Below are 16857 nucleotides of genomic sequence, written 5' to 3'. Positions count from 1 at the left end.
TTATGGCAGAAAGTGAAGAGGAACGAAAAAGCCTCTTGAGGAAAGTGAAAGAGGAGAGTAAAAAAGTTGGCTTAAAGCTCAACATTCAGAAAACTAAGATCATGGCATCCGGTCCCATCACTTCATAGGAAATAGATGTGGAAAGAGTGGAAACAGTGTCAGACTTTGTTTTTTGGGGCTCCAAAATCACTGCAGATGGTGACTGCAGCCATGAAATTAAAAGACACTTACTCCTTGGAAGGAAAGTTATGACCAACCTAGATAGCATATTGTAAAGCAGAGACATTACTTTGCCAACAAAGGTCTGTCTAGTCAAGGCTATGGTTTTTCCTGTGGTCAGGTATGGATGTGAGAGATGGACTGTGAAGAAAGCTGAGCACTGAAGTACTGATGTTTTTGAACTGTGGTGTTGGAGAAGACTCTTGAGAATCCCTTGGACTGCAAGGAGATCCAACCAGTCCCTTCTAAAGGAGATCAGCTCTGGGATTTCTTTGGAAGGAATGATGCAAAAGCTGAAACTCCAGTACTTTGGCCACCTCATGCGAAGAGTTGACTCATTGGAAAAGACTCTGATGCTCGAAGGGATTGGAGGCAGGAGGAGAAGGGGACAACAGAGGATGAGATGGCTAGATGGCATCACCGACTCGATGGACGTGAGTTTGAGTGCACTCCGGGAGATGGTGATGGACAGGGAGGCCTGTTGTTCTGTGATTCACGGGGTTGCAAAGAGCTGGACATGACTGAGTGACTGAACTGAATTGAATGTTACTTATGTGATTGATGAGAACCTAGGAGAAACTATTTGGGCCTAAGTTAAAAATTTAAATTTAAGCTCCAGATGGAATTACTCTTAGTACTGATTAGGTAATATTTTATATGAAGCTGCAAAATAATAATCAAATTGCTAATCATTTACAAATATAAGCAATATAGACATCCCTATATTTTCTATTTTTTTCACTATAATTTAAACAATTAATGTAGGTTGAGAGAAAATTTTTGACCATTGCTAACCAAAAATCTGCTTTAATCATTCAATTGTACACTAAACCTTAGTTATTCCTCCAAAGCTAGTATTGTACTGAATTTTTAAATTAATCTCATATTGCTAACAATCACATTGGTTTGTATTTCACCGTGGACTTACTATATTATTAGATAATTGAAACAGTCAAGATAAAATAGAAACAGCAAGAGATAATTAGAAAATTGTACTTTTATTATAAAATAGTCACAAAAACAAAAAGTTATAAATGCAAAAACATATTGAAAAAATAATCAAAGTTCCCCTAACAACAAAAACTTCTCAGTACTTGGCTCCAGGATGTAACTTCCTCTTTTGTTATAAAGGTAGGAGTTTATATTTTTCCTTTTGATAAGAATAATTAACACAGGAAATTATTATATCGGCTTGTCTGTATAAATGGGTTAGACTTTTTCTCTTTCTGCAGTCTCTATACCAAATTGCATATAATATGCATCATAGTGTAATTTAATCCATATTTGATAAATAGCTGTGAAAAGAAGTGAAAAGCATAGGGGAAACGGAAAGATATAGCCATCTGAATGCAGAGTTCCAAACAATACCAAGGAAAGATAAGAAACCCTTCCTCAGTGATCAATGCAAAGAAATAAAGGAAAACAACAGAATGAGAAAGACTAGAGATCTCTTCAAGAAAATTAGAGATACCAAGGGAACATTTCATGCAAAGATGTGCTCAATAAAGGACTGGAAATGGTATGGACCTAACAGAAGCAGAGATATTAAGAAGAGGTGCCAAGAATACACAGAAGAACTCTATAAAAAAGATCTTCATGACCCAGATAATCATGATGGTGTGATCACTCACCTAGAGCCAGACATGCTGTATTGTGAACTCAAGCGTGCCTTAGGAAGCATCATTATGAGCAAAGCTAGTGGAGGTGATGGAATTCCAGTTGAACTATTTCAAATCCCAAAAGATGATGCTATGAAAGTACTACACTCAATAGGCCAGCTAATTTTAAAAACTCAGCAGAAGCCACAGGACTGGAAAAGGTCAGTTTTCATTCCAATCCCAAAGAAAGGCAATGCCAAAGAATGATCAAACTACCACACAATTGCACTTATCTCACACACTAGCAAAGTAATGCTCAAAATTCTCCAAGTCAGTCTTCAGCAGTACGTGAACCGTGAACTACCAGATGTTCAAGCTGGTTTTAGAAAAGGCAGAGGAACCAGAAATCAAATGGCCAACATCTGCTGGATCATGGAAAAAGCAAGAGAGTTCCAGAAAAACATCCGTTTCTGCCTTATTGACTGTGCCAAAGCCTTTGACTGTGTGGATCACAATAAACTGTGGAAAATTCTGAAAGAGATGGGTATACCAGACAACCTGACCTGCTTCTTGAGAAACCTGTTTACAGGTCAGGAAGTAACAGTTAGAAATGGACATGGAACAACAGACTGGTTCCAAATAGGAAAAGGAGTAGGTCAAGGCTGTATATTGTCACCCTGCTTATTTAACTTATATGCAGAGTACAATATGAGAAATGCTGGGCTGGAAGAACCACAAGCTGGAATCAAGATTTCTGGGAGAAATATCAATAACCTTAGATATGCAGATGACACCATCCTTGTGGCAGAAAGTGAAGAGAAACTAAAGAGCCTCTTGATGAAAGTGAAAGTGGAGAGTGTAAATGTTGGCTTAAAGCTCAACATTCAGAAAACTAAGATCATGGCATCTGGTCCCATCCCTTCATAGCAAATAGATGGGGAAACAGTGGAAACAGTGGCTGATTTTATTTTTTGGACTCTAAAATCACTGCAGATGGTGATTGCAGCGATGAAATTAAAAGATGCCTACTCCTTGAAAGGACAGTAATGACCAACCTAGACAGCATATTAAAAAGCAGAGACATTACATTGTCAACAAAGGTCCGTCTAGTCAAGGCTATGTTTTTACAAGTGGATGTGAGAGGTGGACTATAAAGAAAGCTGACTGTCGAAGAATTGATGCTTTTGAACTGTGGTGTTGGAGAAGATTCTTGGGAGTCCCTTGGACTGCAAGGAGATCCAGCCAGTCCATCCTGAAGGAGATCAGTCTTGGGTGTTTATTGGAAGGACTGATATTGATGCTGAAACTCCAATACTTTGGCCACCTGATGCAAAGAGCTGACTCATTTGAAAAGACCCTGATGCTGGGAAAGATTGAGGGCAGGGGGAGAAGGGGACAACATTGGACGAGATGGCTGGATGGCATCACCGACTCAATGGACATGAGTTTTGATAAACTCTGGGAGTTGTTGATGGACAGGGAGGCCTGGCGTGCTCAGTTCATGAGGTTGCAAAGGGTTGGACACAACTGAGTGAATGAACTGAACTGATAGTAAAATGTATTCATTCTTTTCTTCATTTTGAAGAAAGGAGTTACTGGGTTTGTAGGTTACTTTAAGTGTATTTTCTGAATAATCAGTGTCTCACTTAGAATCCTGCTCTTTGCATCCAGTCTCAAAGGCTAATTAATGTTGATATGCTTTCAAAGACTTTGGTTTTGACACAAAATATAGGATATACCTGCTTTAGGCAACTTTGTATCCAACCCATTCCCTGACAGTAAGGGTTCCTTATGGGCCACAGGGGAAGGAGTTAATTCATTTTGAAAAACTCTGAAAAGTCTTCATATACTTTAAATGTGTTTTTAGTACATCTTTTTAAACAAATTATCTCTAAACTTAATTATTCAAAGCTTCTTTAGTATGTATTTATTTACAACCTGAGTGACCTCAGGGTTTATAGTGCATTCTAATCTCCCTAGTTAGCCCCTTCATGCTAGAATAAGAGTTAAAGCTCTAAGTAAGTGCACTGAGAAATATTCTTGAAGCACTCCTGTACAATATAAAATAAAAAGACAAGTTCTATTAAATTTCATTTAGACTCAATGCCTGATTTTCTTCATAATCACATTATGGGTACATCCATTAGAAATAAAAACTATAATAGTCCTATATTCCAACATATTTTTGTATTTTACAAATATGTAACTTTTGCCTTTTATAGAAATAGATTTATTATTCTTTCTTTTAATACAGTGGTATCAAGGATGGTTTATACCTTCATTTTTGGATACATACAATTCACTGAGGATAATGATGATGGCTACAAAAGATAGATCAACAAACATCCTGGAATATCATCATTAAAGTGACAGCAAAAAGTGTCATAACCTCACTCATCTATTAGGGGATAGCTATTAGTAAAAAGGCAGAAAGTAACAAATGCTGGTGGAGAGGAGAGAAAAAGGAACTCTTGTACACTGAGAAGGCAAGCAGTAACAAATGCTGGTTTGGGAGTGGAGGAAAAGGAAACCTTGTAGACTGTTGGTGGGGATATAAGCCAATACAGACCTATGAAATAGCATAGAGATTCCTTAATAAATTACAAACAGAACTACCATAAGATCCAGCAATCTCACTTCTGGCTACAGATATCAAAAGGAAATGAAACCATTATCTAAGAGTTATATATAATCCCATTTTTACTGCAGCATTAATCACAATTACAGGGGTATGAAAACACCCTAAGTGTCTGTCAGTCTGTCAGTAGATGAATAGTTCAAGAGAATTTATACATGCACACACACTAAAATATGGTTCAATCTTAAAAAAAGAAGGAAATCCTGTCATTTGCAGCAACATGGGCGAACCTGGAAGGCATTATGATAAGTGGAATAAGTCAATATAGAAAGACAAATGCTGCTTGGACTCACATAGAAGGAATTCCCCCACCAAAAAAAAAAAAGAGAGAGAGACAGCGTGAAAGAGTCTTAACTCATAGAAACAAGAGAGCTACCAGGTATTGGAGAGTGGCGGAAATAGGTAGAGGTTTGTAAAAGTTTACATATATTTAGTTATAAGATGAATAAGAAATGAAAGTCTACTGTGTAACATGGTAACTACAATTGGTAACACTGAACTGTATAACTGAAATTTGCTACAAGTAGAACTTAGAAGTTCTCACTGGAAAAAAAAAATAAGGTAAATATGTAAGGTGGTAGTACATATGTCAATTAATCTGATGGAAGAATACTTTCACAAAGAATACATATATTAAATTATCTCATTGTATAATTTAAAATGTCTTATTTTTTCATCAATTATACCTCAGTAAGTCTGAAGAAAATTAAAAACAAATGAAAAAGAAAGGAAAGTAGATAAAAATACTAGAAGAACAACATACAGATTTAAGAATTAAAATACAGGGACTTCTCTGGCAGTCCAGTGGTTAAGACTTTGTGCTTCCAATGCAACAGGTGTGGATTTGATCCCTGGTTGGGAAGCTAATACCCCATAAAGTGTAAGGAGGGGCCTAAGAAATACATAAAGTACTATGGAATGATGGGACTACATGTATGTTAGTTCAGTTAGGTAACTGAGTAGTGAATAATTGTGGGTTTTGCTTCACTTAAGGTCTTGGGTTTCAGAAACTTTAATTTATTAGCTAATTCTAAAGCATAATATATGTGAGGGTAGTTAGAACAGTTCTTATAACAGATACAAAGAGATTTCTATATTAATATTTGTTTTTAGGAAAGATTTGAAGGTCAAGACCTCAGCACATACATCTTTGTACTCTTCTATGGATACTTCATTTACATATTTAGCACTCTAACAAGGTACTATGCTTAAAATAGTTGGCATTTGTGGGAAGAACTCTAATATATCTACATACCTTTTCTATAGTTTGTCTTAATTTGTTTTCTATAGTCACTTTTGAAATGCCTACCATAGTACAAATATTCTTGTTGAAGAAGAAAAAAATATCTACTAAAAGCATCTTTAGACAATTTGTCCCAATTGAATCCAACACAAAAATAAATACACAAAAACTCCAAATTAAAGCCATGCTGCTGCTGCTGCTGCTAAGTCGCTTCAGTCGTGTCGAACTCTGTGCAACCCCATAGACTGCAGCCCACCAGGCTCCTCCATCCCTGGGATTCTCCAGGCAAGAACGCTGGAGTGAGTAGCCATTTCCTTCTCCAATGCATGAAAGTGAAAAGTGAAAGTGACGTCACTCAGCCGTGTATGACTCTTTGAGACCCCATGGACTGCAGCCTACTAGGCTCCTCCATCCATGTGATTTGCCAGGCAACAGTCCTGGAGTGGGTTGCCATTGGGGCTTCCCTGGTGGAGAGTACTGGAGTGGGGTGCCATTGCCTTCTCTGCAAATAAAGCCATAGTCATTGCTTAAACTGCAGTAAAATCATCAGTATTTTCACAAAACAAACTAAAGTATAATAGTAAACTGCTTTCTTTTTCTTTTTTTTTTTTTTTCAGTGAAATCGTCAGTGTTCTCATAATGGAAAATGTGACTATAATCACACTGAGGAAATAATGAAGAGTCATAAAAATAAATTATCTCTCCTATTTAACATTTTGTTGCTAGTAATCAAATGTCACAGAGATTATTTCATACTGCAGCCTAAAGTAATTCTGAATCTCCAGGAGCATGCATTTATTTTTGCCCAATAGCAAGTCATTTGAATGACTGCACATCAAATTTTGTCCACATGAGACAATTGCTACTGTCAGTTTGATTATTTTCTTGCATGTGATATCAGTGAACACTGTTGAAATTCTGAAGCCAGAGACTAAATGTCTCCCTGCTGCCAAAATTTATATGTTGAAACCTAATATCCAATGTGAGGTTATATGAAGGTGGGGACTTTGATAGGTGATTAGGTCACGAAGGTAAGCTCTCATGAATATAACTGTGTCCTTATATAGGAGGCTCCTGAGAGAACTCTGCCCCCATCTGCTATACGTGGACACAGTAAAAAGATGACCATCTATGAACCAGAAAGTGGGTTGTCAGCAGACACAAAATCTGCCGCCACCATGACCTCTGACATAGCCTCCAGAACTGTGAGAAATATATTTGTTGTTATAAACCACTCAGTCTATGCTATATATATATATACCATTACAGCAGCCTGAAGGCACTGATACACCAGGTAGTCCTCTGCATAGTGCTCTACACCTCATGGTATGCCCTTGTTAATGTTTGCAAAGATTTCCTCCTGCTGGCATGTTTCAGGTGATGTGTCTTGATGCAGATTTAATTTTTCCTCTCCTATTATAATTCATGCAACACCTAACAATATTAACACAAGCCTTAGGCATTTTAGAAAATCCAAGATGAGTAATAGTCGCTGCATTCAAGGAACTTAAATGACTGTGAGCATGTATTGAATGTGTGTGTGTGTGTGTGTGTGTGTGTGTGTGTGTGTGTTTAATGGAGAAGGACAAGAAGGTGTGCAAGGCAGAAATAAAAGCAGTGAAAAAATATTTTTTTCTTGCTTTTTAAAAATTATAATATAAAATGTGAAGGATTTTTCTGCATGGTTATTTTCTAAGTCTTTTTTATACTGTTACCATCCATTTCTAAAAATATCACCTTGTTGTTATATTCAGTATATTCCCTTCTTTCATTATCCTATGGTGTCACTTAGTATTTAAATTTCATTATTAAGAGTGGAAGGTACAAGAAGAAATTTGGAAAGGTATAAGTCCCTGTTTGTAGAAAAGTTTGCTCAAGGAAAATATCTTATACAGTAGTCTGACAGCAGGGTATCATTTTTAAAGAATAAATTGTTGACTAGTTTAAAAACTTGTATCTTCAGCTAAGTAGCTTGTCCAAACATATGGGCCAATGAGCTGAGAGAAATAATAATAACCTATGAGAAAAAGGAAAGCTACATTTTCTTAAAGCTAGTGTGAATATTATGTATTTAATATTATTAAAATGAAGAAAGTATTAATTTAAAATATATCAGCACAAAATAGGGCATGCATGTGTGTGTACATGAATATATATTTAAAGCATACATATTTAAAATAAAAAGATGTCCCAGGGAAGAGTGCTGTTAGAACATACTACCAATATATCTGAGAATTAAATTTTACATTGTAAACAGATACAGCACACTCAAATTATTTTTAAGTTGCTGAACTGCAAAAATGATATGCTTTGTACTTCAATTTTGTAAAACTTTCCATAACTCATTTTTAGAGCATTATTTTAGCTGTTGAACATGTTCTGACTATATGGACTATATTTTTTATGGAGTAGAATATCACAAACGATTTTAAATTTTAGAGCCTAAATATTAAAAGAAAACTGGAAACAGAAGCATCATGTAATTCCAATGCTTAATTCAATTCCATAAAGTAAAAAAATTGGATGGATTTTTCCTTTATTTGTTAAATATTTTAAAAACTGAGATATCATGTGTTTATTAACCTAATCAGAACTTATAAACTTCAATATATAGACTGAATTCATCCTCTTAAAAAATACTTTCAAATGTGATATTACATGGGTCTCTGTTTAATGAACATAGTGTCCATGTTTTACTACATTCCTGACTTTCAGCTATCTAAATTTTTAGGTAAATTTATTAGTTTTAATGCCAAAAGTTAAATCTCTGGCACATGGATCACACTTAACAAAAATGCAAAACAGAATACATAGACAAGTAAATACATTGCTAAATAAAATGTTTAAATGGGGACTATTTACCCATTAGAAGAACATTATTTCAAATAAATTATTTTAAATTAATTTTAAAAAATAATTTATTGACAATTTATCATGCCGTATGCAATACTTTGAGTTAGAACAAGCTTCAGGAAATGGCGAAAGATAGGGAAGCCTGGTGTGCTGCAGTCCATGGGGTTGCAAAGAGTCAGACATGACTGAATGACTGAACAATAAAAATGCAACACTATTTTGAAACTTGGGCAAGATAGAAGCCCTTCCTTGACCCTTTCCTCTGACTATTCTGTAGCCCACCTCTTGCCCAGGGTTGTGTCCGCCCACACCCCCTAGGAGATCATCAACTAATTTCCAGCTGCAACATGGTAAGAACAGAAAATAATAGGAATTAGGACTAAATCTTCTAGAGTAATTTGAAATAATAATTTTGTCTGGTGAATTGCTTTAAAAAAACCTGAAATGCATTTATATGTGTTTTTATTTTATTTTTCTAATTTTTTTGTTTTATTTTGTAAAAGTATCAGTCCAAAACAAATTTAAAATAAAAGCAAATCTTTTATTTTACAGTTTGTTTAAAAAGTACTGTTCTACAACTCCCTGAAAACTAGTACTCCTGGAATTTCCTGCTTCCTGGACCCTCATAAGCCTCCTTCCAGGTCCACGTTCTCAGGGTCAGAACACATGACTATATGTGCACTCTTAGACCCAGTGGGCACCATTTGCAGGGAGGTGTGGGCAGTTAGAATGTATAGTCTGGGAAGTCTATATGCATCATGAAGGACAGAGCTGAGTTTGGGAATAGAGGGTGACCAGGTGCAGGCACCCCACTCCAGTACTCTTGCCTGGAAAATCCCATGGACAGAGGAGCCTGGTGGGCTGCAGTCTATGGGGTCGCACAGAGTCGGAAATGACTGAGCGACTTCACTTTCACTTTTCACTTTCATGCACTGGAGAAGGAAATGGCAACCCACTCCAGTGTTCTTGCCTGGAGAATCCCAGGGACGGGGGAGCCTGGTGGGCTGCCGTCTCTGGGGTCGGACAGAGTCGGACCCGACTGAAGTGACTTAGCAGCAGGTGCAGGCAGGGGCTGGGACCACTTCCTCATGCTTTGATGCTCCAAAAGAAAATGTACAACTGTGCTCATTTCACAACTAACAACATTATGCTCAAAATCCTTCAAGCTAGGCTTCAGAAGCACATGAACCTAGAACTTCCAGATGTACAAGCTGGGTTTCAAAGAGGCAGAGGAAACAGAGATCAAGTTGTCAGCATTTGTTGGATCATGGAGAAAGCAAGGGAGCTCCAGAAAAGCATCTACTGCTTCATTGCCTACACTAAGTCTTTGACTTGTGGATCACAAGAAACTGGAAAATTCTTAAAGAGATGGGAATACCAGACCAATATACCTGCCTCCTGAGAAACCTGTGGGGTCAAGAAGCAAAAGTTAGAACTGGACATGGAATGACAGGTTGGTTTAAAATTGGGAAAGAAGTATGACAAGGCTGTTTATTGTCACCCTGCTTATTTAACTTGTATGCAGAGTCTGTTCTGTTCTGTTCAGTCGCTCAGTTGTGTCCGACTCTTTGCGACCCCATGAATCACAGCACACCAGGCCTCCCTGTCCATCACCAACTCCCAGAGTTCACTCAGACTCATATCCATTGGTCAGTGATGCCATCCAGCCATCTCATCCTCTGTTGTCCCCTTCTCCTCCTGCCCCCAATCCCTCCCAGCATCAGAGTCTTTTCCAATGGGTCAACTCTTCGCATGAGGTGGCCAAAGTACTGGAGTTTTAGCTTTAGCATCATTCCTTCCAAAGAAATCCCAGGTCTGATCTCCTTCAGAATGGACTGGTTGGATCTCCTTGCAGTTGAAGGGACTCTCAGGAGTCTTCTCTAACACCACAGTTCAAAAGCATCAATTCTTCGGCACTCAGCCTTCTTCACAGTCCAACTCTCACATTCATACATGACCACAGGAAAAACCATAGCCTTGACTAGACGGTACATCATGGGAAATGCCAGGCTGGAATCAAGATTGCTGGGAGAAACAGTAACAACCTCAGATATGCAGATGATACCACTCTAATGGCAGAATGTGAAGAGGAACTAAAGAGCCTCTTGATGAGGGTGAAAGAGTGAAAATGCTGACTTGAAACTCCACATTAAACAAACTAAAATTATAGTATCCAGTCTCATCACTTCATGGCAAATAGAAGGGGAAAAAGTAGAAGTAGTGACAGATTTTATTTCCTTGGGCTCCAAAATCACTATGGACAGTGACTGCAGCCATGAAATTAAAAGACATTTGCTCCTTGGAAAAAAAGCTATGATAAACCTAGACAGCATATTAAAAAGCAGAGACATCACTTTTAAGATAAAGATCCATACAGTGAAAGTGACAGTTTTTCCAACAGTCATGTATGGATGTGAGAGTTGGGCCATAAAGAAGACAGTGTGCTGAAAAATCAATGCTTTTGAATGGTGGTTCTGGAGAAGACTACAGTCCTTTGGACTGCAGGGAGATCAAATAAGTCAATCCTTAAGGAAATGAACAATGAATATTTATTGGAAGGACTGATGCTGAAGTTGAAGCTTCAGTACTTTGGCCAACTGATGCAAAGAGCCCATTCATTGGAAAAGACTCTGATGCTGGAAAAGATTAAAGGCAAGAGGAGAAGAGGGCAGCAAAGGATGATATGGTTAGACAGCATCACTGACTCAATGGACATAAATCTGAGTAAACTTCAGGAGATAATGGAGGTCAGAGGAGCCTGGCATGCTGCAATCCAGGATGATGCCAACACTCGGATACAACTTAGCAACTTAACAACAACAGCAGCAGTTTGAGTGGATACAATTCTATTAGGTTCTCTTATCATAGAGTCTTGGAGTTCAAAGGAATTTTTATCTAATTTCAATTTTGTAAAATCTCTGTTAGCTAGTCAAATGACTTTTATCTGAACACCTTTAGGAGGTAGCTGGGGCCTCTCAGGTGGCTCAGCAGTAAAGAATCCACCTGTCAACGGAGGAGATGCAAATTTGGTCCCTGAGTCAGGAAGATCCCCTGGAGGATGAAATGGCAACTCACTCAAATATTCTCTCCTGGAGAATTCCATGGACAGAGGATCCTGGCAGGATATAGTCCATGGGGTTACAAAGAGTCAGTGCCCACTACTGAACACACATGTAGACAGGAGGTAGGTGCCACCTAAGTTCTGTTGCAGTCATCTTTACCCAAGGAAAAAAGAGTTATATTTTCAGAAATATGTAATTTTGCTCTGAGGAAGAAAAACATGTTTAAGAAACATATCTGTGGTTACAGACAAATATAAAAATAATCACATAGACTTTTCAAAATTAAGATAATTTCTCAGAGTGAAAGAATTACAAGTGAGGAAGTAGAACTCCTTTGTAAACTAGGGACAATATGATGACAGGAACATGAGAAGAGGGAAATGTAACTTTTTCTTCATTCATTCTGCCAGTAGCAGATACTCAGTCTGTAAGATATAACTAATTCCACTTGAATTCACAGGGGTTATAAGACTTCTCATCAACATATTTGTTCTTTATCTGGTATTATGTTGTCTAGCTAACTTTTGGACCACTCTAAAAATCAATTATGAACCTGTTTTTAAAATTATACTTCTGATCTTCTATTTGGTCTGATTCATACAACACAGGGTTTTAAAAATTACTTAAAAATATATTCATGTTATCTTCCAAAATAAAAGGAAATAAAGACAGCATCTACCCTTTATAAGAATTAAAAAACCCAGCAAATCCACTAACAAAATACTTAGAAGATTTTCTTTGAAGCAACTAAGACCAAAATCAAATGAGCACGGGCTCTAAATTCTCAAAAAAAGAAGGAATGCAGAAAACGATGGACTGCGACATGTTTACAAAGAAGTTCTTTAAATTAACAGAGTTCTTTTTCTTTTAGAAAATGTATGGCTTATTTAAAATATTAAGGGTTTTCCTCTTAGTACCTAAAATTATAGTAAAGATCATTGCCCTTTATTGTTTTGAGCTTTGCAAAGCTGATGCTCCAATACTTTGGCCACTTGATGTGAACAGTTGACTTATTAGAAAAGACCCTGATGCTGGGAAAGACTGAAGGCAGAAGGAGGAGGGAAGCTGAGAATGAGATGGTTGGATAGCATCACTGATTCAATGGACATGAACTTGGGCAAACTCTGGGAGACGGTTGAGGGACAGGCAGGCTTGGCATGCTGCAGCCCATGGGGTCACAAAGAATCAAGACCCAACTTAGTGACTGAACAATAAGTTCCTAACATTTCCCTTTACTTAATATAAGTTCATCCTTTTTTCTTTTGTCTTCACATTAAGAACCTTTTTAGTATATTAGCTCAACTCTGAGAGCTATTCACTGCTCTACTACTACTACTACTTCATGTCAAACCACTGATTAACTCTCACAGATACTAATGATGACCAGGTATGATTACGCCTCCAATAAATTGCAACACCCTCCAGTTCTTAGTACTAGTAGTACTGTCTCTGGGATCAATTTCATAACTTTTTCTTTTAACACTTTATTCTATAACTCTGTGAGGGTAGAATTATTTTCCAAAATAAGACCAATCAGCCTGTCTGTAGTTTCACCCTAGGCCCCTTTCTGGCAATGGATTCTAAGTAACTATGTGTGGATCAAGTATATTAAGCCTTATTTAAAAGGGCGAATAAATATCCTATATGCAGATTGATGACAATATATAATATACTATGCTCCTTCTGTTGGAGGTATTGAGAAGAATCAGTGGGGAAAAAAAAAGGTAACATTTGGCAAGTAACTGGCAGGCTAAGTCAAGAAAGAAACATTGAGAACTTACACTTGGAGCACTGTCCTTGGGTCTCCAACTTCACCCCCATCACCAATTGTCAAGGTATCATAGCCAATTTCCAGGTCGAATTCTTCAAAATTTATCTGGATAACCTACCAATGAACAGAAACAAGTATCTCAAATGTATCTCATTATATATTAAAAGCAAACAAGAGAAGAAAGGCAGAAAAACATTAAAATGCCCTGCAGACATATTATATATCTACATGTCCATAGCTATCTATATAAGAATTTCATACTATGACAGGAAATCATATGAGAATATTTATAATGTTCAATCATTATAATTTTTATTTGTAGTATCATATCTTCTGTAATGATTTTTGAATGATATAACATAGTTTCTGTTTATAGAACATTCTTATCTGAGGAATTTGAATGTAAATCTAACTTAAGAAGGTTTTATAAAAAGCACATGTAGGTGGAGAGTGGTTTACTATATATAAAAATAAGCTAGCATGGAAAAGCATAGAGTATAAAATTGCCACTAGATAGTAAATGTTAGAACTAAATTTGAACCTAGATCACTAAATTTAAAGGCATCAGGATTATTTTTGTGTATTCTTTGGTAATAGAATCCCTAATTTATATTATATCTTTCCAGCAAAACTGGCAGCACAGTTCTTTGGGAGACATATTATATCATGATAAGCAATTTATTAATAGCTCTTATCAAAATAGAATCATGTTCTTTTTTATTGTTTATATATTTATGTAAAGTTCATATTTAATTAAATTGAAATTCTTAAATTCAGAACCCAATATAACATTTTAGGGAATAATTTAATTAAGAATCTGTACAGAAGAAATTACAGAAATATTGTTCTATAAATAACTACGCTTAGAGCAAAAAGTAATTTATAATAGTTTCAGAAGAGCTGAGGCTACAACAGTGCTAGAGAAAAATGAAAAAGGCCTTAATTTTTAAAAATTATTTAAAATATGAGATTCCATATCTTATTTTTACCTTTTTAACAAAAAACAACATTTTTTTATTATGTCTATTTCTTGATTTTTTAAAATTATTTTTATTAGCATTAATTAAAACATTTGTTTTGGTAATATTTAATACAGAATATAGAAAAAACACAATTTTAAATGGCTATGATTTAAAAGAAAAGGTTTGCCTATTCTACATTAAGTTAAATATAAGTACTCTCAATTAATAATTTCCGATTAATAGAGATTAAGTTTTTCCCATTGCTTTTGCTATAATAAGCAACATGGTTATTTCTGGCTCAAATGTACAAGTATATCTTTACATTAAGTGTGTACTTTTTAGTAAAAATTGTGAGTAATAACAGTCAAAATTAAATTTCAAAATATCGTACCATATGGTTTGAAAACTATCGTATCACTTTAAATGTCCACAACTTGTGTACACTCTATTTCATTAGTTCTACAAATCTAGAGGGTATAAAAAGTGAAGGGTTTTTTTTGCATTTTCTTCATTAGTAATCAAATTATCTTTTTATGTTTGCCATTTATGTTTCTTTTCAGGTTTTCTGAACCATCAGTACTGTCTTTTTCTGAAAAGTTTTCCATCATACAAAACCAAAACCTGTTACCGTTAAGCAATAACTCCCCGTTTTCCCTTTTCCCCCTTATCCTGGGAACTTTCAATATGCTTTCTAACCCTACAAATTTGCATATTCCAGATATTTTATGTAAGTGGAATAACACAATATTTGCCCTTTTGTGTCTGATTTACTTCACTAAGCAAAGTATTCAAGGTTCATCTGCATTGTAGAGTGTGTATCAGAACTTCATTCCTTTTATTGTTGAATAACAGTCCATTTGTTTGTTGTTCAGTCATTCAGTTGTGTCTGACTCTTTGTGAACCCATATACTGCAGCATGCCAGGATTCCCTGTCTTTCACCATCTCCTGGAACTTGCTCAAACTCATGTCCACTGAGTCAGTCATCCAACCATCTTGTCCCTGTCATCCCCTTCTCCTCCTGCCTCCAATCTTTCCCAGCATCAGGATCTTTTCTAATGAGTCAGATCTTCACATCAGGTGGCCAAAATGTTGGAGCTTCAGCTTCATCGTCAGTCCTTCCAATGAATATTTCAGATTGATTTCCTTTAGGATTGAATGGTTCATACTCCCTGCAGTCCAAGGGACTCGCATGTGAAAGTGAAAGTCGCTCTGTCATGTCCGACTCTTTGCAACCCCATGGACTATGCAGTCCTGGAATTCTCCAGGCCAGAAAACTGGAGTGGGTAGCCTTTCCCTTCTCCAGGGGATCTTCCCAACCCACAGATCGAACTCAGGTCTCCCACATTGCAGGCAGATTCTTTACCAGCTGAGCCACAAGGGAAGCCCAATACTACAGTTTGAAAACATCAGTTCTTCAGTGCTCAACCTTCTTTATGGTCCAACTCTCACATCTATACATGAATACTGGAAAAACCATTGCTTTCACTATACAGACCTTTTCCAGCAAAGTAACATCTCTTCTTTTCAATATGCTCTCTAGGTTTGTCATAACTTTTCATCCAAGGAAAAGCGTCTTTTAATTTCATGGCTGCAGTCACCATCAGCAATGATTTTGAAACCCAAGAAAATAAAGACTGTCACTGTCACAGGAAATAAAGTCCATTGTACATTTATACCTAATTTGGTTTAACCATTATTCAGTTGATGGACATCTGGCATGCTTCCATCTTTAACCTATGAAGAGTATTGTTATTATGTAGATTGGTGTGAAAGTATCTATTTGAATCTCTGTTTTCAATTATTGTATATATGCCTAGGGGTGAGATTACTGGGTCATAAATTTAACATTTTGAAGAACTACCAAGGTGTTTTCCAGAACTTTTGAACATTCAAAATTTCTACCAGGAATTCACGAGGGTTCCAACTTCTCTATATACCTCACTGCTTTTTGTTTTGTTTTTATTATATCCATTCTAGTAGGTATAAAGTTGTAGCTTACTGTGTATTTAATTTCATCACTCTAATTAATGATGTTGAACATTTTTTCATGTACTTATTAGCCATCTGCATATGTTTTTGGTAACTGTCTATTTGAGTCCTTTATTCTATTGTTTTACCTCTTTTAAAATTAAGTCATTTGTTATACTGTTGCTGAATTATAAGATCTCTTTACATATTCTAGATATTAATTGCTTATTAATTGCCTATATCAGCTATATTGTTTGCAAATATTTTCTCCCATTGTGTGAATTATCTTTCCATTCTTATGACAGTGTGCTTTGATGCCTCAAAAATTTTAATGTAATGAAGTCCACTTTTATTTATTTTTTGTTGCTGTTGCTTATGTTTTTGTGTCATATTTAAGAAGCCATTGCAAAATCCCATATCATGTTATTTTTTTCTTTTTTCTTCTATGAATTTTACACTTTAGGCACTTAAATTTAGGTTTTTGATCCATTCTGATTTAACTGTTGTATACAGTACAAGTAAGAATCAAATTTCATTCTTTC

At 36.2% G+C, this 16857-nt stretch overlaps 1 protein-coding gene across 3 annotated transcripts in view; it reads right to left on the bottom strand.

The window, feature by feature from the left end:
* Nucleotides 1-16857, bottom strand: part of CSMD3 (CUB and Sushi multiple domains 3) — a 1381373-nt gene that overhangs the window by 616559 nt on the left and 747957 nt on the right. For all 3 annotated transcript variants that reach the window (XM_068983804.1, XM_068983805.1, XM_068983806.1), the window contains one exon: nucleotides 13395-13498. In XM_068983804.1, the coding sequence (XP_068839905.1) occupies nucleotides 13395-13498 (104 nt within the window). The remainder of the gene's footprint in view (nucleotides 1-13394; nucleotides 13499-16857) is intronic.

This window comes from Capricornis sumatraensis, chromosome 11 (genome assembly GCF_032405125.1).
Source record: "Capricornis sumatraensis isolate serow.1 chromosome 11, serow.2, whole genome shotgun sequence".
NCBI classification, from domain to species: Eukaryota; Metazoa; Chordata; class Mammalia; order Artiodactyla; family Bovidae; genus Capricornis; species Capricornis sumatraensis.
Note: the sequence above shows the minus strand (reverse complement) of the source record. Positions and strands in the feature narration are given on the sequence as shown.